Raw genomic sequence first — 23,508 nt, 5'->3', positions numbered from 1 at the left:
TCATCCCAGTGGCCATGCTGGGGTGAACAGAACCAAAGACCGGTTGGGGAAGTCCTTCCACTGGGAGGGGATGGGCAAGGACGTTGCCAAGTATGTCCGGTCTTGTGAGGTATGCCAAACAGTGGGAAAGCCTCAAGACCAGGTCAAGGCCCCTCTCCAGCCACTCCCCATAATTGAGGTCCCATTTCAGCGAGTAGCTGTGGATATTCTGGGCCCTTTCCCAAAAAAGACGCCCAGAGGAAAGCAGTACGTACTGACTTTAGTGGACTTTGCTACCCGATGGCCAGAAGCAGTCGCTCTAGGCAACACCAGGGCTAACACTGTGTGCCTGGCCCTAACAGACATCTTTGCCAGGGTAGGTTGGCCCTCCGACATCCTTACAGATTCAGGGTCTAATTTCCTGGCAGGGACCATGGAAAAACTGTGGGAAACTCATGGGGTGAATCACTTGGTTGCCACCCCATACCACCATCAAACCAATGGCCTGGTGGAAAGGTTCAATGGAACTTTGGGGGCCATGATACGAAAATTCATCAACGAATTCTCCAATAATTGGGACCTAGTGTTGCAGCAGTTGCTGTTTGCCTACAGGGCTGTACCACATCCCAGTTTAGGGTTTTCACCATTTGAACTTGTGTATGGTCACGAGGTTAAGGGACCATTACAGCTGGTGAAGCAGCAATGGGAGGGGTTTACGCCTTCTCCAGGAACTAACATTCTGGACTTTGTAAGCAACCTACAAAGCACCCTCCAACACTCTTTAGCCCTTGCTAAAGAGAACCTAAAGGATGCTCAGGAAGAGCAAAAGGCCTGGTATGACAGACATGCCAGAGATCGGTCCTTCAAGGTAGGAGACCAGGTTATGGTCTTGAAGGCGCAACAGGCCCATAAGATGGAAGCATCATGGGAAGGGCCATTCACGGTCCAAGAGCGCCTGGGAGCTGTAAACTACCTCATAGCATTTCCCAATTCCTCACTAAAGCCTAAAGTGTACCATGTTAATTCTCTCAAGCCTTTCTATTCCAGAGACTTACAGGTTTGTCAAATTACAGTCCAGGGAGATGATGCTGAGTGGCCTGACGGTGTCTACTACGACGGGAAAAAAGACGGTGGCGTGGAAGAGGTGAACCTCTCAACCACCCTGGAACGTCTGCAGCGGCAACAAATCAAGGAGCTGTGCACTAGCTTCGCCCCATTGTTCTCAACCACCCCAGGACGGACTGAACGGGCATACCACTCCATTGATACAGGTAATGCTCACCCAATCAGAACCCCACCCTACTGAGTGTCTCCTCATGCCCAAGCTGCTATAGAACGGGAGATCCAGAACATGCTACAGATGGGTATAATCCGCCCATCTACCAGTGCATGGGCATCTCCAGTGGTTCTGGTACCCAAACCAGATGGGGAAATACGCTTTTGCGTGGACTACCGTAAGCTAAATGCGGTAACTCGTCCGGACAACTATCCAATGCCCCGCACCGATGAGCTATTGGAAAAGTTGGGACGTGCCCAGTTCATCTCTACAATAGACTTAACCAAGGGGTACTGGCAAGTACCGCTAGATGAACCTGCCAAGGAGAGGTCAGCATTCGTCACCCATGCAGGGGTGTATGAATTCAATGTCCTTCCTTTCGGCCTTCGAAATGCACCCGCCACCTTCCAGAGGCTGGTAGATGGTCTACTAGCTGGACTGGGAGAATTTGCAGTTGCCTACCTCGATGATGTGGCCATTTTTTCAGACTCCTGGCCCGAACACCTACTACACCTGGAAAAGGTCTTTGAGCGCATCAGGCAGGCCGGACTAACTGTTAAGGCCAAAAAGTGTCAAATAGGCCAAAACAGAGTGACTTACCTGGGGCACCAGGTGGGTCGAGGAACCATAAACCCCCTACAGGCCAAGGTGGATGCTATCCAAAAGTGGCCTGTCCCAAAGTCAAAGAAGCAGGTCCAATCCTTCTTAGGCTTGGCCGGATACTACAGGCGATTTGTACCACACTACAGCCAAATCGCTGCCCCATTGACCGACCTGACCAAAAAGAACCAGCCAAATGCCGTTAAGTGGACTGATGAGTGTCAAAAGGCCTTTACCCAACTTAAGGCAACGCTCATGTCTGACCCTGTGCTCAGGGCCCCGGATTTTGACAAACCATTCCTAGTAACCACAGATGCATCTGAGCGTGGTATAGGAGCAGTGCTCATGCAGGAAGCAACAGATCACAACTTCCATCCTGTCGTGTTTCTCAGCAAGAAACTGTCTGAGAGGGAAAGTCACTGGTCAGTCAGTGAAAAGGAATGCTATGCCATTGTGTACGCCCTGGAAAAGCTACGCCCATATGTTTGGGGACGGCGGTTCCAACTACAAACTGACCATGCTGCACTGAAGTGGCTTCATACTGCCAAGGGGAACAACAAGAAACTTCTTCGTTGGAGTTTAGCTCTCCAAGATTTTGATTTTGAAATTCAACACATCACAGGAGCTTCTAACAAAGTAGCTGATGCACTCTCCCGTGAGAGTTTCCCAGAATTCAGTAGTTAAAACGTGTTCTTAAAATGTAGAATTCTGTTAGTTATATACTTAGGAGTATATGTAAAGGTGTATGTGTTGTATTAATCTGTTTATTTTCAAGTTCTAGAAGGAAATCGCCGCCAGTGAGCTTCCCCACTGTCTGCAATTTGGGGGGCGTGTCATAAACAGATAGCTAAGGGTTAATGTCTCTTTCACCTGAAGCACCTGACCAGAGGACCAATCAGGAAACCGGATTTTTTCAACTTTGGGTGGAGGGAAGTTAGGGTCTGAGTCTTTTGTCTGCCTGCTTTCTCTGAGCTTTGGAGAAGTAGTTTCTACTTTCTAGTCTTCTGTTTCTAAGTGTAAGGACAAAGAGATCAGATAGTAAGTTATATGGTTTCTTTTCTTTGGTATTTGCATGAATATAAGTGCGGGAGTGCTTTGATTTGTATTCTTTTTGAATAAGGCTGTTTATTCAATATTCTTTTAAGCAATTGACCCTGTGTTGTATCATCTTAATACAGAGAGCCCATTTGTATGTATTTTTCTTTCTTTTTATATAAAGCTTTCTTTTAAGACCGGTTGAAGTTTTTCTTTACTTCAGGGAAATTGAGTCTGTACTCACCAGGGAATTGGTGGGAGGAAGAAATCGGGGAGATCTGTGTGTTGGATTGCTAGCCTGATTTTGCATTCCCTCTGGGGGAATAGGAAAGTACTTTTTGTTTCCAGGATTGGGAACAGAGAGGGGGAATCACTCTGTTTGGATTCACAGAGCTTGTGTCTGTGTATCTCTCCAGGAGCACCTGGAGGGGGGAAGGGAAAAAGGATTATTTCCCTTTGTTGTGAGACTCAAGGGATTTGGGTCTTGGGGTCCCCAGGGAAGGTTTTTCAGAGGGACCAGAGTGCCCCAAAACACTCTAATTTTTTGGGTGGTGGCAGCAGGTACCAGGTCCAAGCTGGTAACTAAGCTTGGAGGTTTTCATGCTAATCCCCATATTTTGGACGCTAAGGTCCAAATGTGGGACTAAGGTTATGATAGAGGGGTAAGTGTTCCTATGAAAACTATATAGAAGAGGTGGAGGTTGGTGCAGAGACTGTGGTGGGAGTCACTGTTGGGCATACAGAGGGACACATTGGGGCAAGACAAGCTAAAGAGATACAAAAGATGAAGACTGTTGACAACATATCTTATGCAGAAGCTGAAAGGAGACTCTCAAAACATCAGGCAAAAAAGGAAAAGAAAAGCAGCCCAGAAAAAGGGGAACTGCAAATAAAGCCTCATTCTATAAAGAATATGATAAACACTGCAGAAGAAATGAGCAATAATATATTAGTAGTGAAAAAGGGAGGTTTATTGCATTTATGATAGAAGTGATAAACTGTACATCAGAAACAAGGGAAAAAAATCAGAAAAATTTAAAATGAAAAGCAAGGGAAGTGGAAAAATTCTTGTATGTCAGCAATCTGTCAATGGATCATAATCATGCAATCCCGAATGAGGGTAATAGTGAAATATGACCAGTACAGGAATCACAGTCTTCTGTTGGAATCCACACAATTTGATAGCACATAGTCAAGAACTAAAAGAAAATGTACTGGAAATAAGAACTAAACCAGCTACTACATCCAGGAAACATGGCTGGTTGAAAAACTTCTTAAAATTCCAGGGTATGTTGCCTTTAAGCAAAACTGAAAACTAGGTACAGGAAGAGGTGTTTGTACTTTCATTAGGGAAAGATTAAACTACATAGAAGTAATTCTTGAATATAATGCTGTTGAGATCCCAGTGCAGAAGATAAATATTTCTTTAAGGATTTATAATATCGATAACCTGTGTGGGAAATTAGAAAGGTCAGAATCACAAGAAAGTGAAGAATGCGAAAAGACCATGTATTACATGAGGTGACCTAAATAGTCATAATAAATTCTGGGAAGTAGGACAACTGATCGTAATGGCACACGCCTAGAAAGACTGAATAGACAAAAACAATCTACCAGTTTTAACTGATGGCACCCCAGCTAGATTTAATGCACCAGATGGTAGGTTTTCTTGTTTAGACCTGAGAATAACAGCAGTTATTGCAAGCATATACAACTGTGAAATATATATGGAAGGAGGACTGGGGAGTGATCATTTCCCTTTACTTTTCAAGGCCAAGGTAAGGATGAAGATAATGGAAAATTACCCACCTAGAATTTTCAGAAAGCTAACTGGGAGCTATTCACAAACAAAATATACTGAATTTGTGAATGATCACTGTGTAAGTGTTGACACAGAGAATTTCAATGACAACGTAATTAAGAGGATAATAGCAGCAGTTACCATATTACCTACCATATCCATACCTAAGATATTAAAATACCCGAAAACTAAAAACTCACTTCCATGGTGGAATGAGGAGTGTGAAACGTCAGTTAAAGAATAAAGCTTATAAGAAAGCAAAAATTTACAATGAATAGTGAAGATCTAACGAAGTATAAAAGAAGTAAGGCAATACCACAAAGCATTGTAACAAAATCAAAGAAAGTTGGAGGAAGTATTGTGAAAGGTTAAATAAAGATATCAAAGCATCAGAAATATACTAGAAACTCAGAATGAATGAATGGAATTCAGAATAAGAGAAGTTACATCTCAGATTTTATTGGAACTGACAAAATAGTTAGAAGCTCTGATAATGAGAAAGCAGCTTTAGAAGAAACTCTGAAGGGTGAATAATGATGAAAATCAAAGTGCAGTTTGCCACCAGATTAAAAGAAGTCATTGAAGACCTATAATGTAGCTGGGGAAAACACGAAGCTACTATACTGAATAAAAGTTTTTATAATATGCAGGCACTATAGAAAGATATTGATATAAGCAAAACTATGTACTCAGGCAAAGATAAAATATGCAATATAGCAACTGCAAGGAGAGAAAATCTACAGTCAGTATCCCAGCACTAAATGGTGGACATATCTGGAAGGCACAGGACTGGAGCAAGCATCTGTTGTTGACGCTACACAAGATCTAGGAATTATCTGTTGAATTTCTTTGTTGAACTCTGTAACCCCAAAAGGGATGTGGGGCTAAATGGTGACCTGGCCTGAGGGCCAAGTTACCAGAAGAAAGACTATCACAGAGCAAGCAATGAGCAGGCACCCAATGCAGTGAGATTTATATTCCCCAACCTAGATGCAAGAAGACATACTAGTGGTCAGTGGGTAACCCTCTTACAGTTGTGCTTAGTTTGTGGAAGGAGCTTGGAAGTGTAAAGATTACCCAGACCTTTCTTTCCACAATTTGATTCTTGCTTGGTGTAAAGAAAAAACTGCTCCCAAACCTCACTCTATGAGGAGGAAAAAACGAGTGCATTGCATTCACAGCTCATGGAGTTTAATAAGGAGCTACATTTTCAACAGAATATGCACACAACTCATTTTGCCCTGGCACTGCGTAATAAACAAAACTTTTGTGCACAGGTAAAATAGCGTGACTTTCAAAGTTTGCAGTAATCACTCTGATGAAATTAATTCACGTACTACTGAAGTAAGCAATCAAGAACTTTCAAATATATGATACAGGATATACATATATATATTTCTGAAAACATTTGGTGTCAATTATAAAAGTGTTCCGGGGGGAATGGTTCAAGCACACAGTATTTACACAAAACTGCTGCACACAAATTCTATATTGCGATTTTCCAAAAAGATTAGTATAAATTTTGAATTGTATCATCTCTCAGAATTTGTCACATTCTTTATATGGCAGTTAGGTTTTGCAAACACTTCAGTAGATTTTTTTTTATAGTAACATTATCTAGTCAATTAAATATTTATGAAAATTCAACATTTTTTTCAAATTCTGGTGATGGAGTTAAAGCTTGAATATTTGGCACAGAAATGCAAGTGCCAAGCAACCTATTTTTAGCAGACGAGTTCCTAACATGGTTTTCCAGCTGCTATGGCCACATGCAATCTACATTATGTGATTTCATGTTGCTTTTAAGATGAATGCTGTGCAATAAAATTGAAAGCCAGGAATATTTTACATCCCACTGCTTATTTATCAAATAATGAGAATTTGCAAACAGGGACTGCTAACAGGGAGTTTTGAGAGGGAGTTCTCCAGGTGAAGGAGGAGCAAATACGGGACCCTTGGGTAAGTAGCTGCCTGTAGTGTGTGTTTGTGGGTTACTTGCTGTGTGCTGAGCTTGTGTTAGCCTGTCTGTCTGTCTGTCTGTTTTGTTTTGTTTGAAGGACCGTATGCTGTGGCCAGCAGTTGGAAGCTGTGAGCTTCTAAACAAGATTTGAAATCTAGATGCCTCTGTTCACTGGCTGAGCCTCAGTCAGAGGGCGGAGATATCAGGAAAGTCAGGGCTTTATAAAGCAGCAAGTCAGCAACAAGGGAGCTTTGCGAACAGGGGCCGCTAACAGGGAGTTTCGAGAGGGAATTTGGGAGGGGAGCAAGATACACCTGCCATTCTTTACACTAAATTATAATCAAAACGTTGTGATTTAAACAAAAGCCCTATCATTAACCTAGGTAGCAGTAGGAGAGAATGCAGGCACAAACCCAGCAGCAGAGTGGGGGCTATTCTGTTTATTGCACTCAGTGTAGCATGTATGATTATCTGCCTTGTGGGCGGGTGGCATGTGTGTGCATTCGATGCAAGGAGCTCCTGGCCCTCAGAGACCACATTCAGGCTTTGGAGGCCAGGGTGGCGGAACTGGAGGAGCTAAGGGAGGCAGAGAGGTATGTTGATGAGGCTTTCCAGGACACTGTAGATTTGTTCCACCTCCGGTCAGACAATCACTGTACTGTTAAGGAGGATGAAAGGCTCAGGGAAGGAGATCAGTCAACGGGAGAAGAGGGAAACCTTCCCATAGTTGGGACCCTCCTTACAGATGATGTTGGGGTATCCTCTCACACTGAAGTTACCTCTCTGGGGGAGGGAATGTTAGTCATTAGAAAAAAGCAGGTGTTGGTAATAGGAGATTCGAACATTAGAAACATAGATAGCTGGGTTTGTGATGACCAGGAGAACCGTATGGTGACTCCCCCGCCTGGTGCGAAGGTTGCAGATCTCTCGAGGCATCTAGATAGACTTATGTGTAGTGCTGGGGAGGAGCCGGTGGTCGTGGTACACGTAGGTACCAATGACATAGGGAAGGGTAGGAGAGATGTCCTGGAGACAAAATTTAAGCTGCTAGGAAAGAGACTGAAATCCAGAAGCAATATGGTGGCATTCCAGAAATGCTTCCAGTTCCATATGCAGGGCCAGGTAGGCAGGCAGAGCCTCAGAGTCTCAATGCGTGGATGAGACGAAGGTGTAGAGAGGAGTGGTTTAGATTTATTAGGAACTGGGGAAACCTTTGGGATAGGGGTAGCCTATACAGGAAGGATGGGCTCCACCTAAATCAAAGTGGATCCTGACTGCTGGCACTTAACATTAAAAAGTTTGCAGAGCAGTTTTTAAGTTTTAAGAGATGGGGGAAAGCTGATTACTGCAGAGGAGCATGTGGACCGGACAGAGACTTCTCTTAGAGGAGAGTCTATTGATATAGATTCTCTAGGTTTTAGTCAGGAGGAGAGGATGGAAGAGGACAAAGTATGGTCCAGATCAGATGAGAAACATTCACATAAAAAAGAATCTGACGCAACAGAAAAGGGCAGACAAATAAACAGTGACAAGTTTTTAAAGTGCTTGTACAAATGCTGGAAGTCTAAATAATAAGATGGGTGAACTAGAGTGCCTTGTGTTAAAGGAGGATATTGATATAATAGGCAACACAGAAATCTGGTGGTGTAAGGACAATCAGTGGGACACAATCATTGTGGGGGGGGGGACGGGGGAATGTGAAAGAAAATGTAGAATCAAATGAAGTAAAAATCTTAAATGAATCTTCCACAGAATCTCTATGGATGGTAATCCCATGCTCTAATAAGAATATAACAGTAGGGATCTATTATCAACCACCTGAACTGGACAGTGATAGTGACAATGAAATGCTAAAGGAGATTAGAGACACTATCAAAATAAAGAACTCAATAATAGTGGGGGATTTCAATTATCCTCATATTGACTGGGTATATGTCACCTCAGGACGAAATGCAGAGACAAAATTTCTCGATACTTTAAATGACTGCTTCTTGGAGCAGCTGGTACAGGAACAGACAAGAGGAGAGGCAATTCTTAATTTAGTCCTGAGTGGAGTGCAGGATCTGGTCCAAGAGGTAACTACAACAGGTCCTCTTGGAAATAGTGACCATAATATAACAAAATTTAACATTCCTGTGGTGGGAAGAACACCTCAACAACCCAACACTACGGCATTTAATTTCAGAAAGGGGAACTGGTTGGTTAAACAGAAATTAAAAGGTATAGTGACTAGAGTGAAATCCCTGCAAACTGCATAGACACTTTTCAAAGACACCATAACAGAGGCCAACTTAAATGTATACCCCAACTTAAAAAAAACACAGTCAAAGAACTAAAAAAGAGTCATCGTGGCTTAACAACCATGTAAAAGAAGCAGTGAGAGATAAAAAGGCATCTTTTAAAAAGTGGAAGTCAAATCCTAAGGAGGTAAATAGAAGGGAGCATAAACACTGCCAATTTAAGTGCAAAAATATAATAAGAAAAGCCAAAAAGGAATTTGAAGAACAGCTAGCCAAAAACTCAAAAGGTAATAACAAAATGTTTTTTTAAGTACATCAGAAGCAGGAAGCCTGCTAAACAACAGTGGGGCCCCTGGACAATCAAGACAAAAAAAGGAGCACTTAAAGATGATAAAGACATTGCGGAGAAACTAAATTAATTCTTTGCTTCAGTCTTCACGGCTGAGGATGTTAGAGAGATTCCCAAACCTGAGCCGTCCTTTGTACGTGATGAATCTGAGGAATTGTCCCAGAATCAAGTGTCACTGGAGGAGGTTTTAGAATTAATTGACAAACTTAACAGTAACAAATCACTGGGAGCAGATGACATTCACCCAAGAGTTCTGAAAGAACTCAAATGTGAAATTATGGAACTATTAACTAGGGTTTGTAACCTGTCCTTTAAATCAGCTTCTGTACCCGATGACTGGACGATAGCTAATGTAACGCCAATATTTAAAAAGGGCTCTAGAGATGATCCTTGCAATTACAGACCAGTAAGTCTAACGTCAGTACCAGGCAAATTAGTTGAAACAATAGTAAAGAATAAAATTGTGAGACACCTAAAAGAACATAAATTGTTGGGCAAAAGTCAACATGATTTCGGTAAAGGGAAAACGTGTCTTACTAATCTATTAGAGTTCTTTGAACGGGTCAACATACATGTGGACAAGGGGGATTGGTTGGACATAGTGCACTTAGATTTCCAGAAAGCCTTTGACAAGGTCCCTCACCAAACATTCTTATGTAAATTAAGTTGTCATGGGATAAAAGAGAAGATCCTTTCATGGACTGAGAACTGGTTAAAAGACAGGGAACAAAGGGTAGGAATAAATGGTAAATTTTCAGAATGGAGAGGGGTAACTAGTGGTGTTCCCCAAGGGTTAATCCTAGGACCAACTCTATTCAACTTATTCATAAATGATCTGGAGAAAGGGGTAAACAGTGAGTTGGCAAAGTTTGCAGATGATACTAAACTGCTCAAGATAGTTAAGACCAAAGCAGACTGTGAAGAATTTCAAAAAGATCTCACAAAACTAAGTGAGTGGGCAACAAAATGGTAAATGAAATTTAACATGGATAAATGTACAGTAATGCACATTGGAAAGAATAACCCCAACTATACATACAATATGACGGGGGCTAATTTAGCTACAACTAATCAGGAAAGAGATCTTGGAGTCATCGTGGACAATTCTCTGAAGATGTCCACGCAGTGTGCAGAGGTGGTCAAAAAAGCAAAAAGGATGTTAGTAATCATTAAAAAAGGGATAGAGAATAAGGAGAATATATTATTGCCCTTATATAAATCAATGGTATGCCCACATCTTGAATACTGCGTACAGATGTGGTCTCCTCATCTCAAAAAAGATATACTGGCATTAGAAAAGGTTCAGAGAAGGGCAACTAAAATGATTAGGGGTTTGGAACGGGTCCCATATGGGCAGAGATTAAAGAGGCTAGGGCTTTTCCGCTTGGAAAAGAGGAGACTAAGGGGGGATATCATAGAGGTATATAAAATCATAAGTGGTGTGGAGAAAGTGAATAAGGAAAAATTATTTACTTGTTCCCATAATATAAGAACTAGGGGCCACCAAATAAAATTAATGGGCAGCAGGTTTAAAACAAACAAAAGAAAGTTCTTCTTCACACAGCGCACAGTCAACCTATGGAACTCTTTGCCTGAGGAGGTTGTGAAGGCTAGTACTATAACAGGGTTTAAAAGAGAACTAGATAAATTCATGGAGGTTAAGTCCATTAATAGCTATTAGCTAGGATGAGTAAGGAATGATGTCCCTAGCCTCTGTTTGTCAGAGGGTGGAGATGGATGGCAGGAGAGAGATCACTTGATCATTACCTGTTAGGTTCGCTCCCTCTGGGGCACCTGGCATTGGCCACTGTCGGTAGACAGGATATTGGGCTGGATGGACCTTTGGTCTGACCCAGTATGGCCATTCTTATGTTCTTAAGATTCTCTTTAAAAAGATTCAGTATCTCTAAAAATAGAGGGAAATCAATTAGATTAAATAAGCCACCCACAACCCTACCCCTAAAATGTAATATAGTTATGATTTTAAGTAATGTGGATCACAAAACTGTCAAAGTTGCGTTACTGCATAAGAATCCAAAATAGTGGATATACTGAAATGCAGCTAGACTTCTCTCCCACTCTTTTAACTAGTTCCCCTGAGGCAGGGGAGAATAAATGGTCAGTCTTGAATTTGAACTTTTTAAAGTAAGAAAAAATATGAATACTTTCATCTTGGACACACAAAGATGGTAGATCAATACAAGCAGAATCCCAAGGACCTTTTGATGTGAATTATAGGCCATTTGTGGGATGGGCAAGAAAGCGTGGGAAGACCATTGGCACGATAATACGCTCCAACAGAGTGGGGAATCCCATCCATCACCTTCAAAAAGAATCTTGAGTGGGTCTGTTCTACAGTAAATTAGTCACTAGAGCTTGACGCATATTCTATGAACTGAAGTCAGTACCACCAGGAAAAATGAATCTCCTCGTATCAGATTGTGGCCCTCAGAGCATCTCAGTGTCAGAAGATAAAGGGCTTCCTGGTATCTAGCAGTGAGTTTCAGCTGACCTGACCAGCCCAGTATATCCCAACTCATTGTTGTCATAACCTGTATTTATAAGATGTAATGTAAGGTATCATATACAAACTAGCAACACAATGTTCCTGAACATCACTGAGTGGTATACACATACAGGGTGTGTACAAAGAATTATGTTCTTAAAAGGTGTTCAGCTAGCAATGGGTAAAGTCAGTCTGCCCTAGATAAAGGAATATGTATTTCTTTGTCTGATCAGCCCGGTTCTCAAGCAGGGACAATGAAGCTACATTTGCATACAAGATAAACAAAGCTATCAATGAACAAGTGGGAGGAGAAGGCAGCATGGTGTCTACACCCCAGCATGAAAGAGAGACTTTGTCTGGGCTTACTTTTCAAAGAATACATTTCAAAAGTTTACTGGACTACAAAAAGCAGGGGAGAGAACCCCTATTTTATGCTTCACCTCAGATGACAAAGAAACCAAACACTTTGAACTCTCTGAAGGGTCTAGGTTAAAAAACTGGTCAGCCATGCTGGAAGAAAGAGTGGAAAGAAAAATGTCTTTGAACCAAAGACAAGTTTGTTGAATTTTAGTCTTGGACACATTTTTATTTTTGTTTCTTCATAAACATTTCTAGCCTTATTCCTTATACTTGGTTTCACTTACTTATGTTCTTTTGTTAATAAACTTGTTTTACTTTTAACATAAACCAACTTAGTGCTTTGATTGAAGTGGAGGATTGGCTCTTTAAAAGAGCAGCAGGCTTGGTAAGTTTTGTGGATGCTACAGTAAGAGGAGCTGAGCACTGCAGAGAAAGAGATCTTTGGGGAACTCAGGAACTGGGGTTCACTGATTGTTACCTGCTAGGCAAGATTTGGACTGGCAGAGCATCTTGAAGAGTTTGCTGGTAAGACAGACATGCTGGTGTGTCAGCTTAGCAGCAAAGCTACTACTTGTTGAATCAGCATGAGCTGCAGGCTCCTGGGATCCGGGAAGGTGAGTGGAAGCAGCAAGTGGGGGCTCGGGGACACTTGGAGGAGGTGTGTGGGGGTGGCAGGCGGGGCTGGGGGAGAGACCTAGTCCCAAACATTGTTGGAGCTAGGCCCCCGGGCCCTGAATCTTGCTGGAGCCCAGGCACCACAAGTGTATATAATAGCAGAGGCGTAGCGAGCGCCCTCCGTACCCTCCGACCGGAGGGGGCCCCGCAAGGAAGGGGGCCCCTAAAAGTGGTAAAAAAAAAGTAAGGTATAACTAGGTAAGTGACATTTATTGACGCTATTGCACAATCCATGTCGGTTTTACTGACAAAACCGTGAAGTCATTATGATACATCATAATGCTATTGGCTACATCAGTTGTCTGTCGGTCAGTTTCAAATTTTAGTTGGACCCATTCAAAGAATGTGTATTTCCGTTCATAATGGCGGTCAGCGGATAAATGTTATTAATTTAGTTTAGTTTTTTATCGTTTCCAACGCAGAAGCGTGCTTTGTGATGTCTAAGAGAATGTATAAGAGCGGAGCTAGTAAACGAAAGGCAGCAAAAGATGCCGAGAAGGAACTTGAGAAAATTCCGAAGTTGTTACCGTATTTTGCGCTGCAATCCAACGTACAGGTACAGGCACAGGCACAGGCACATGAAACGAACAGCACTAGCAGCGACGAATCATATCCAGAAGTGCTTCATGTGAGGTCGAAGGTGAAGCCAGTTGTTCTACCAAACAAATTGTGACAGATATTCCAGCTGCTGCCGGGAAAGAAGTATCTGAATCTGAACCACTGACTGATGATCCAGGAGACTGGCCGTCTATAATATCGGACAGGCAAGTGTGAGACACTGTTGCACGTGGCCCACCGCAGCAGAATGAAAGTTACGAATTTCCATTTAACGAGGAAAGACGGAGGTTCACAAGTACTCATTTCTATCAAACCATGGCAAATGGCGAGAAAATAAGACGTTCATGGTTAATGTATTCACTTCAGAAAGATGCCAATATTTGTTTTTGTTGTAAATTATTTGGCACTGGCAACATACCGCTATGTCGTGGAACATCTGCTTGGAAAGCACTGTCAAAAAGACTTCAGCAGCATGAAACAGGCAAAGGTCATCAAGACTGTATGGTGAAATGGTTTGACCTTTGGTCAGGCATAGTAAACCGTACATCTATTGACCAACTCGAATTGCAGGCTTTTCTGAAAGAGAGAGATTTCTGGAGAAATGTTGTCAAACGCATGGTTGATGTCGTTATTTTCTTGTCCGAAAGAAAGTTGGCATTTCGAGGAAGTAATGAAAAGCTCGGCGATCCTTCGAATGGCAACTTTTTGGGACTGTTTGAATTGCTTGCAAAGTATGATACTGTCCTCAGCGAACTTTAACAGAGGACTAAGAAGGCAGAGAAACATGTTCAGTACCTCAGTCCACAGATCCAAAAGGAGTTGATTCAACTTGTTGCCAGTAACATTCAAGAGGCCAACACAGCGCAGCTTAAAAAAGCAAAATATTATTCAGTTATTTTGGACTGTACTCCCGACGTGTCACATGAAGAACAGATGTCTGTGGTGTTACGCTTTGTTGAATGCAACGGTGAAGATGGTGTCAATATTCGTGAAGCGTTTGTTGGTTTTCTTAATGTTCATGATACAACTGGTGAGGGCTTATTGGAAGCGTTTCTTGAAAAGGCAAACAACTTAGGAATAGACATTCCTGACATGAGAGTCCAAGCTTATGATAACGGCGCAAATATGAGAGGAAAGAATAAAGGAGTTCAAGCCCGCATGCTAGAAATAAATGACTGTGCTTTGTATGTACCATGTGGAGCTCACACTTGGAATCTTGTGATCTCAGACGTGGCAAAGTCATCGAAATATGCCGTTGACTTTTTCGGTCTGATTAACAGAATATATGTTATCTTTTCTTCTTCACCTTCACGTTGGGATATACTTCAAGAACATATGCCAATATCTGTTAAAGGGTTATCGGACACTCGTTGGGATTCGAGAATTGATGCTGTGAAGCCACTGTGTTATCACCTTGAAGAATTGCGCAATGCTTTGTCATCTTTGCGAGAATATGCACTCGAAAAGAAAGATGGCAATACAGCAACAGAAGCCGGTGCGCTTTTAGACCATGTTACTACATGGCCTTTTGTTCTGACTGTGTACACGTGGTACGATATACTATTTCACGTCAATAAAACCAGCAAATTAATTCAGTTACCAGATGTGTCAATTGACGTACTGCAGGCAGAAGTCGGGGCTACAATGAAGTTTTTGGAAGACTATCGAAATACAGGATATAACTCTGTGGTCACAAATGCACTTGAAATAGCAGAGCATATGGGTATTGAGCAGGTGTTTTCAGAAACCAGGGTGCGACGTAAGAAGAGAATGTTTGATTACAAATGTGCTGATGATTCGAGTTGTCTTTCTGCCGAAGAAAAATTTAAATTGCATTTCTTTCTTGTTCTCACTGATCAGGCCATATCTTCTGTTTCGTCACGATTTGACCAACTCATGGAGTGGTGTAAGTTGTTTGGATTTCTATACAACGCTAACAGCCTGAAGCAGTGTCACAGAGAAAATGAACTGGAGAATCACAGCAAAAATTTTGAAAGAAAAATTGAGACATTGATGCCAACGAACTCATAATGGAATTGAGTTCCATTCCATTATGGAACTCATAATGGAATTGAATCGTTTTATTTATGTCATCGAGAAAGAGAGAGGACTTGTCACGGCAAACAATTTTTTAACGTACATATACAAGAACAGCCTTCAGGAGATATATCCGAATCTTTGCATTTGCATCAGAATTCTTCTGACCACACCAGTTACTATCGCTGGTGCTGAAAGGAGCTTCAGCAGAATGAAACTGATCAAGAATATCCTGCGCACAACCATGACAGATGACAGGCTTTCTGCGCTTGCAGTTATCTCAATCGAAAACAAGATTGCCAGATCTCTGGACTATGACGCATTGATTAACCAATTTGCGGAGAACAAGGCTCGAAAGAAGCACTTTGCATAAATACGGAATACATGTACACTGTAGGCCTATGTATACATAATATGAACCCTGTATATTGTATAAAATAAATACCGCATTCCAGTTTCTGCATTGTAAGGGGCCCCGGACATATGTTCGGAGGGGGCCATGTTCTTTGTGGCTACGGCCCTGAGAGGGATAAAGTGCCTCACAGTTCTGGGAATCCCAGCTGACTGTTACACAGATGCATACAGATCTATGCAGCAGGAGTATTTATTTAAAACAATTGCTTGATTCCAGTTTCCTTACAAACTGGACTGAGTTTGGTGGTGTTCTTGTTCAGACTCTCTCTATTATAAAGTCTACTCTGATCAGAATGAAGCCCAATAGAATGTTGTGGTCCCACTGGATTCACCCATTCTCCCAGGATTGGGTTTTTTAAGCCAGTGAAACCTTTTTCAGTCATTTTATGAAATTTCAAAACACCATTAATACCAAGAACACATTTTTGGCATTTTCGGAACAACAAATTCCAATATATGCTTTATTTTTTTATTTATTGTGTGTATTACTTTTGCCCAAATGGTTTATATTAGTTGGCATGACTATATTATGTGAAAACACTTCTCATGATTTATGTTTATTGTAAATGCTGTGTTCGTTGTTACCATATAATCCTGGAGAAAAAAGCTTCAATGGATCAGAAAGATCTGTGTTTGCATAAGTGCATTTATGGCTGAGAATATAGTACAGGTTTTCTATAGCTTCAGAACACTGCTTCTGGCTATCATTCTAGGCTGCTGAAATAAGCCCTTTAGTGTTAATGTGGCTTAATGTGTTTTAATAGGATGCAGGTCACAGGGGGTTTTTTAATAAGAGGGTTCAAAAGTGTTAAGCCCTACATGAAGCTGAGAAGGAGCTATACTTGACTGCTATGCTACAGACATACCACCTTGAGAGACATGGAAATAGCGTATTTAAAAGTATATCAGTTCCTATTTATCCAGTGCAAACTTGCATACTGACCCATATTAAAAAGTTTTTTTACAACCTACATACTGAACATGCACAACACCAAAAAAAACTAGCAAATGAATGAATAAGGGCACTGGATATTAAGAACATAACATATTACTGCAATGGATGCCTTATAAACATGTATAATAATATGGTGTACAAGACTACAGGAATCAGTTACAGCAAGAGCTTCTAAGACATTTTGTATCATTTCTATATTTATATAAAACAAAATAACTTACAGCTTTTGAACTTCGGGCCATAATGTATTCTGCAACAAATGATCTTCTGTGGGAGGTTCTATAAGACATATGCATACATTTTATTCTAATTTAGTATAGTGTTTTTCTTTACCTGTTAATCTCTCTGTTCCAAAGAGTAACACTCAAAAAACTTCATTCTAGTAATGAAAGCAACTACTAATTCACACAAAATACCCTTTTTATGTTGCATACCTGTAAGGATGAGGGATTGAAAATAAATCTGATGATACTGATTCGAAACACTATTAAACTTTTCTTCCTCATCAGCTGGTTGAGCTGCCATATCTCCTGTTCAAAAAAAATGTTTAATTCAGCCACTGAGAAAATACTTGACATGAAAATTTGGTTACATATAAGTAAAGGGATCCTATTAGTTTTAGGACAGAAATTATCTAGATGAAGATATGTCTATTTCAGTAATATCCAACTATGCAAATTAGGAACTAATTATTTAATGTAAGTTCAAGTATCTAATGTACATCTATGGAAGTAAGGGGGAAAAGCCTTTGCCAGAAAAATATATAGTATGAAATGTAAAACTTCTAACTTGATTATTTTCTTTCTGGGACTGACCTCTCCCTGGATTAGAGGCATTTGGTCTGTCTCTCTCTTACAGAAACTCTGAGGCAGTTCAGACTCACCCACAGACCTCCAGGAGTTGGCCATGTGCTTCTTCCCGTGCACCAGAGGAGTTTTGTCAAAGATGTGTGGAAACACTACAGCCAAGATTTTAAAAGCAGGTGCCTAAAGTTAGCTTTGTAAATCTATATTTAGGCAGCTGAATAAGGGGTTAACTTTCAAAGGTGCCAAACTCTGCACTTCCCATGAACTTAAATGTGCGCTGCTGGGTGTTCAGCACTTAAATACAGTAGGTGCCTAAAGGTTAAAGTAAATTAGTAAATTAAAATTCAACTGTTAATCTGACCCTAAAGACGCCACTGAAAAGATACCCAAAGAACTTATCAGGTGAGGCATACTTAGGGAGGTCAGTCTCAGAAAGGATGATATCAAGTAATAAATTTTCAATTCTGGATGATGACTTCTCCACAGAAGATATCTGGCATACAGAAAGCACTAAGAAAAAAAATATAAGCAGGGAGGAAAAATGAGGCAGAACAGAAGAGAAAGGTTCCCTCTTCTCCAAAATCACCACCACTTATCTCTTTTCAGACAACCACTCTGGGGCACCTTCATGGTGAAAGATGCTTTGGCAGAGTAATAAAAATCAAGCCTATAGCGATTTACCAAGCTGTTGACAGTGTTTATGGATGACTAGTTGGAATTCTTACAGATTTTCTTAGTACTAGCTGGTGCCTTTTCTGCCTATCATACTGCTTTGGAACCTGTTGAGTGGGCTCTGAATCTTTCTGTAATTAATTTATTTGCATGTGAAAATACTTCAGTGGACAGAACATTTGTTCTACGTAGTGCAAGTAGGGACTGGCTGCTCTCAAGCCCAGACGACTAAGGTAGAAGGGAATATATAAAGATCTTTTCCTGAACTGATAAGTTCCACAAACATATACAGTGTATATTTTAACTGTCTTTAAAAAACACATCAGTCATGTGCTCCACTCACTTTCGTTTGCTCAGGATTTGGGGTATGGGGAAAAAGAGTTAATCTTGGTTAGGAATTATTTTGGTCTAAAAATTAAAAACAGTTAGCTACCTTTCATGACTGTTGTTCTTCGAGATGTGTTGCTCATGTCCATTCGAAGTAGGTGTGTGCGCGCCGTAAGCAAAATCGTCGGAAGACTTTTTCCTAGCAGTACCTATTGGGTTGGCTGTGGAGCTGCTTGGAGTGGAGCCTCCATGGCTGCGTATATAGGTCCATGCCGACGTGCCACCTCTTGAGTTCCTTCTTGCTAGATACTCAAACAGAGAGGAGGTGGATGGGTCTTGGAATAGACATAAGCAACACATTTTGAAAAACAACAGTTATGAAAGGTAGGTAACTATTTTCTCTTCTTCGAGTGATTGCTCATGTTGATTCCAAGTAGGGGACTCTCAAGCAGTTCCTCGGAGGAGGGGTCAGAGTTCACGGAGTTGCAGTCTGAAGCACTGCTCTACCAAACGTGGCATTGTCTCTAGCCTGCTGTGTGATGGTGTAGTGTGACGTAAAGGTATGAATAGACGACCAGGCGCCATCCTGCAGATGTCCTCAGTGGAGACGTGCGCCAGGAGCGCTGCAGATGAAGCCTGTACTCTCGTGGAGTGCGCCGTCAATGCTGGGGCTGATGTCTTTGCCAGGTTGTAGCATGTCCTGATATAGGCCATGATCCAAGAACAGATTTGTTGGGATGAGACCAGCAGCCCTTTCATTCTCTGAGCAATAGTGATGAAGAGTTGCGTCAACTTCCTAAATGGTTTTGTCCACTCAATGTAAAAAGCCACCACCCATTTGACTTCTAGGGAATGCAGCCTGCTTTCTCTGTCATTAGCATGTGGCTTTGGGAAGAACATTGGTAAAAAGATGTCCTGATTTGCGTGAAATTGTGAAATAACCTTAGGGAGAAAAGCCGGGTGTGGACGCAATTGTACTTTGCCCTAACAAAACACTGCATAAGGGGGCTCAGACAAGCTTTGAGCCATGTTATCGCCACAAGAAATGCCACTTTCGAAGAGACGTAAAGCAGAGAACAAGTTCTAGATGTCTGAAAGGGGGCCCCATGAGCCTTGAGGGTACTAGGTTAAGGACCCATTGGGGGGACCAGTTGTCACACTCGGGGGTACAGTTTGCCTAGCCCTTTAAGGAAGCGTCCAACCATGTGGTTAGCAAATACCGACCGCCCTGCTGCGCCTGGGTGGAAAGTGGAAATAGCTGCCAGGTGCACCTTGATTGACGAGACTGCTAGACCTTGCTGCTTTATGTAGAGTAAGTAGTCCAGTACAAAGGGGATTGAGGACTACAGCAGAGGGTTGCCATTCTGTGAGGACCAAAAAGAGAATCTTTTCCACTTGGCTAGTTAAATGGTACGAGTGGAGGGTTTTCTACTGCCAAGGAGAACCTTCCAAACCGAATTGGAGCACTGGAGCACTAACTGGTTTAACCAGGGATTTTCCATGTGGTGAGGTGGAAAGACTCTAGGTTGGGGTGCTGAAGGAAGCCATGGTCCTGCGTGATGAGGTCTGGAATCACGGGCAAGGTCATGGGCATGTCCACCGAGAGGTTCAACAGCATAGAGAACCAATGTTGGGAGGGTCACACCGGTGCTATGAGAAGCAACGAAGCCTTGTCCTGCCAGACCTTGAGGAGGACCTTGTGGATGAGAGGGTGTGATGCAGTAGGGAGTGGGGTGGATTGACCTGGGAATGTCGTTTAGTTTCACTGGGGCTGTCTGCATAGGGGATGGGAGAGCAGGGGATGACTTGAGGTGAGAGACGGTACCTGAGCCAGGAAGCAGGGTGGGGCAAGTCGACACCTTTGCCCAGGAAACTGGACAAAGGGAGAGAAGGAGAGGAGGAGGGGGAGAGAGCCTGCTGGAGGGGTTTTTGGTTTCAGTCTTGTGCCGGCTGGGAAGAGGCAGGGAACCCCAAGTCTGGGGTCTAAGACCGTTGCCCGCCAAAGGGACCTGGCTGAGGGGTCCAGGTTGTACCTACAAGCCCTGCCTGGGACTGTGTTCCTGTCATCTAATAAACCTTCCATTTTACTGGCTGGCTGAGAGTCACAGTGAATCACAGGAAGAGGGGGGGTGCAGGGCCCTGACTCCCCCACACTCCATGACAGAGAAAACAGCAGGAATGCATAAAAAAGGCGCAAATGCAAACCCCATCTCTTTGCCCAAGCATTCCCATATCAGCACCTTCATTCTCGTACATCGGTATTAAAAATTCTTAAGCCTGTCTCTGATGGCAGGGAAAGGAGAAATTATTGTTGTCACTTCTACCTTCAGGAGGGCACTCAAATAGGGTGGGCACCAATAAAGAAGCCGACATAGACAGGTAAATGCTCAGCACCTAACAATAGTTCCAGGTGATCTTAAACATTAATCAGTTGTATGGAGGCAGACTTAGTCAAGTCATCAAACATACACTTTTAAGACAAGTAATGATGTAAATTCACAAACAGCACTGGAGTGCCTTCACCACTATTCCACAATAGTCTTACCCTGAAAGACAGCTTTATTGGACAAACCCAAAGCAGGCACAGTCGCACCTTCTGGAAGGTCAACAGCTTCCTGGGTAAAAAAAAAAGTAAACATATTTTCATGCAGAAGTTAGTATACTTTATGGGTACTTTAAAATCAAGGGCCAGATGTCACTAGAGGGAAGTAAAGATGTGTCACATTGTAGAAGAAGCCTCTGAATCATCCAGAATTCCTCAGGGAAGTGTATGCTTGAGCAACTGCACTGACAGACTTTGAAAGCCAAGCCATGCTTCAGCCTCTCCTCTGAAACTACATATGGTGAACTTTGCTCACTTCTCTAGATTTGGTGTGAAGCATGCATCTTTAATCATTTTAGTACAGGTATTCTGAGGTAACTGCACTTATTCAATAAAAATATATATATTTCTTTTATAAAGTGAATACTTAACTCAAACAATACAGTTTCCAGGTAAACAAGACCTGGGAACTGGGTGTTTTGAGGTCTAGGTACAAGGAAGGATTTTTCTTGGGGGAAAGGAGGTGAGAGTATATATCTGGAATTCTCAAGAAGACTTAGGGTGCCTAAGGGGCAGCTTTGCTTTGGGCACATGGCAGGATAGGGAGAGAAAAGGTCCTGTTAGCTGACTGGCAGTGTGCATCAGCTATATGTCAAAGGAAGGGAAGTCCTGGAAGAAAGCCAAAGCTATAAGCAAGAAGTCAGGTTGGAGCACTTTTCGGGGGGTGGGAAGGCAGGGACACGAGAGATCAGTACCTGCTGATGTGTGTATACATACTCAGCACCTCTGTGCAAGTTCACTGAGACAAAAGTACTTTCCAGGATTGGGTTAACAGATTTGGTGGAAACACCTTACCTGATAAACAATATTTAATTATATCATAAAGCCACATCAGAAACACAGACTACAAATAACAGTCTCTAAGGCCTTGTTTAAAGTTTTTTCAGTATAAAGGATGAATTTAAAGCAATACAATTGTTCTGAGTATAACTCCAGGTGGACACTTATTTTGGTATAAAAGTGCCTTATGTCACGAGGATGGGGTTTAAGCTAAAACAAAAAAGCCAGTTTTATACCAGAATAAGTGTGTCCAAACAGAGGGTTATTCTGATAAAACTATATCATAGATGTATTGTACATAATTACATTCTAACTTGTAAAACTTTCCTGGGCAGAAAAGGCCTGTAAAGAGTTCTGGAATACTGTAGGTCACAGAGCACAAAGGGAGAACTTTGTGGAAAATCAAACAAAGCGTGTGTCTGCATCTTACAGTATAATATGTTATTTTGTATAGCTTCATTAACACAAATGATCACAAATGCTTTTTTGTGCTAAAGGGTACGTCTACACTATGGGATTATTCCGATTTTACATAAACCGGTTTTCTAAAACAGATTGTATAAAGTCGAGTGCACGCGGCCACACTAAGCACATTAATTCGGCGGTGTGCGTCCATGGTCCGAGGCTAGCGTTGATTTCCGGAGCGTTGCACTGTGGATAGCTATTCCATAGCTATCCCATAGTTCCCCCAGTCTCCCCCGCCCCTTAGAATTCTGGGTTGAGAGTCCAGTGGCTGATGGGGCAAAAATCATTGTCGCGGGTGGTTCTGGGTAAATGTCGTCAGTCATTCCTTCCTCCGGGAAAGCAACGGCAGACAATCATTTCGCGCCCTTTTTCCCTGGATTGCCCTGGCAGATGCCATAGCATAGCAACCATGGAGCCCGTTCAGCGTTTTTTGTTTTTTTGTTTTTTTTTTTTTTTTTGTTTTTTTTTTTACAGTCACCGGTATGTGTATTGGATGCCGCGGACAGAGGCGATACTTCAGCGCTACACAGCAGCATTCATTTGCTTTTGCATGATAGCAGAGACAGTTACCAGTCGTTCCGTACCGTCTGCTGGCAGTGTAAATTGGCAATGAGATGACGGTTATCTGTCTTTCTGTACTGTCCGCTGCTATCATGGGTGCCCCTGGCTGAGATCAGCCGGGGGCGCAAAAGCAAAACTGGGAATGACTCCCCGAGTCAATCCCTCCTTTATGGTTTCTAAAAATAGAGTCAGTCCTGCCTAGAATATGGGGCAAGTGTACTAGAGAACCAGTGTATCAGAGAGCACAGCTGCTCGGTGTCAGATCCCGAAGAAATGATGAGTTACATGCCATTCACGGGGGGGCGCCCCTGCAACAACCCCACTCGTTGCTTCCCTTCTCCCCCAACCTTCCTGGGCTACCGTGGCAGTGTCCCCCCCATTTGTGTCATGAAGTTATAAAGAATGCAGGAATAAGAAACAGTGACTTGTTAGTGAGATAAAATGAGGAGGAGGCAGCCTCCAGGTGTTATGACAGTCCAGGCAGGACATTAAGCGGTGCAGAGGAGAGGAGCCTAGCATCCCGCTGCTATGATAGTCCAGGCAGTACAGA

At 42.2% G+C, this 23,508-nt stretch overlaps 1 protein-coding gene across 5 annotated transcripts in view; it reads right to left on the bottom strand.

Moving 5' to 3' along the window:
- The window catches only part of ELP2 (elongator acetyltransferase complex subunit 2), a 128,881-nt gene that overhangs the window by 29,695 nt on the left and 75,678 nt on the right, over positions 1-23,508 (bottom strand). For all 5 annotated transcript variants that reach the window (XM_050938166.1, XM_050938167.1, XM_050938168.1 and 2 more), the window contains 3 exons: positions 21,096-21,165; positions 17,180-17,275; positions 16,967-17,024 (listed from right to left, as the gene is read on the bottom strand). In XM_050938166.1, the coding sequence (XP_050794123.1) occupies positions 16,967-17,024; positions 17,180-17,275; positions 21,096-21,165 (224 nt within the window). The remainder of the gene's footprint in view (positions 1-16,966; positions 17,025-17,179; positions 17,276-21,095; positions 21,166-23,508) is intronic.

The sequence above is a fragment of the Gopherus flavomarginatus genome, chromosome 2 (assembly GCF_025201925.1).
Source record: "Gopherus flavomarginatus isolate rGopFla2 chromosome 2, rGopFla2.mat.asm, whole genome shotgun sequence".
Classification (NCBI taxonomy): domain Eukaryota; kingdom Metazoa; phylum Chordata; order Testudines; family Testudinidae; genus Gopherus; species Gopherus flavomarginatus.
Note: the sequence above shows the minus strand (reverse complement) of the source record. Positions and strands in the feature narration are given on the sequence as shown.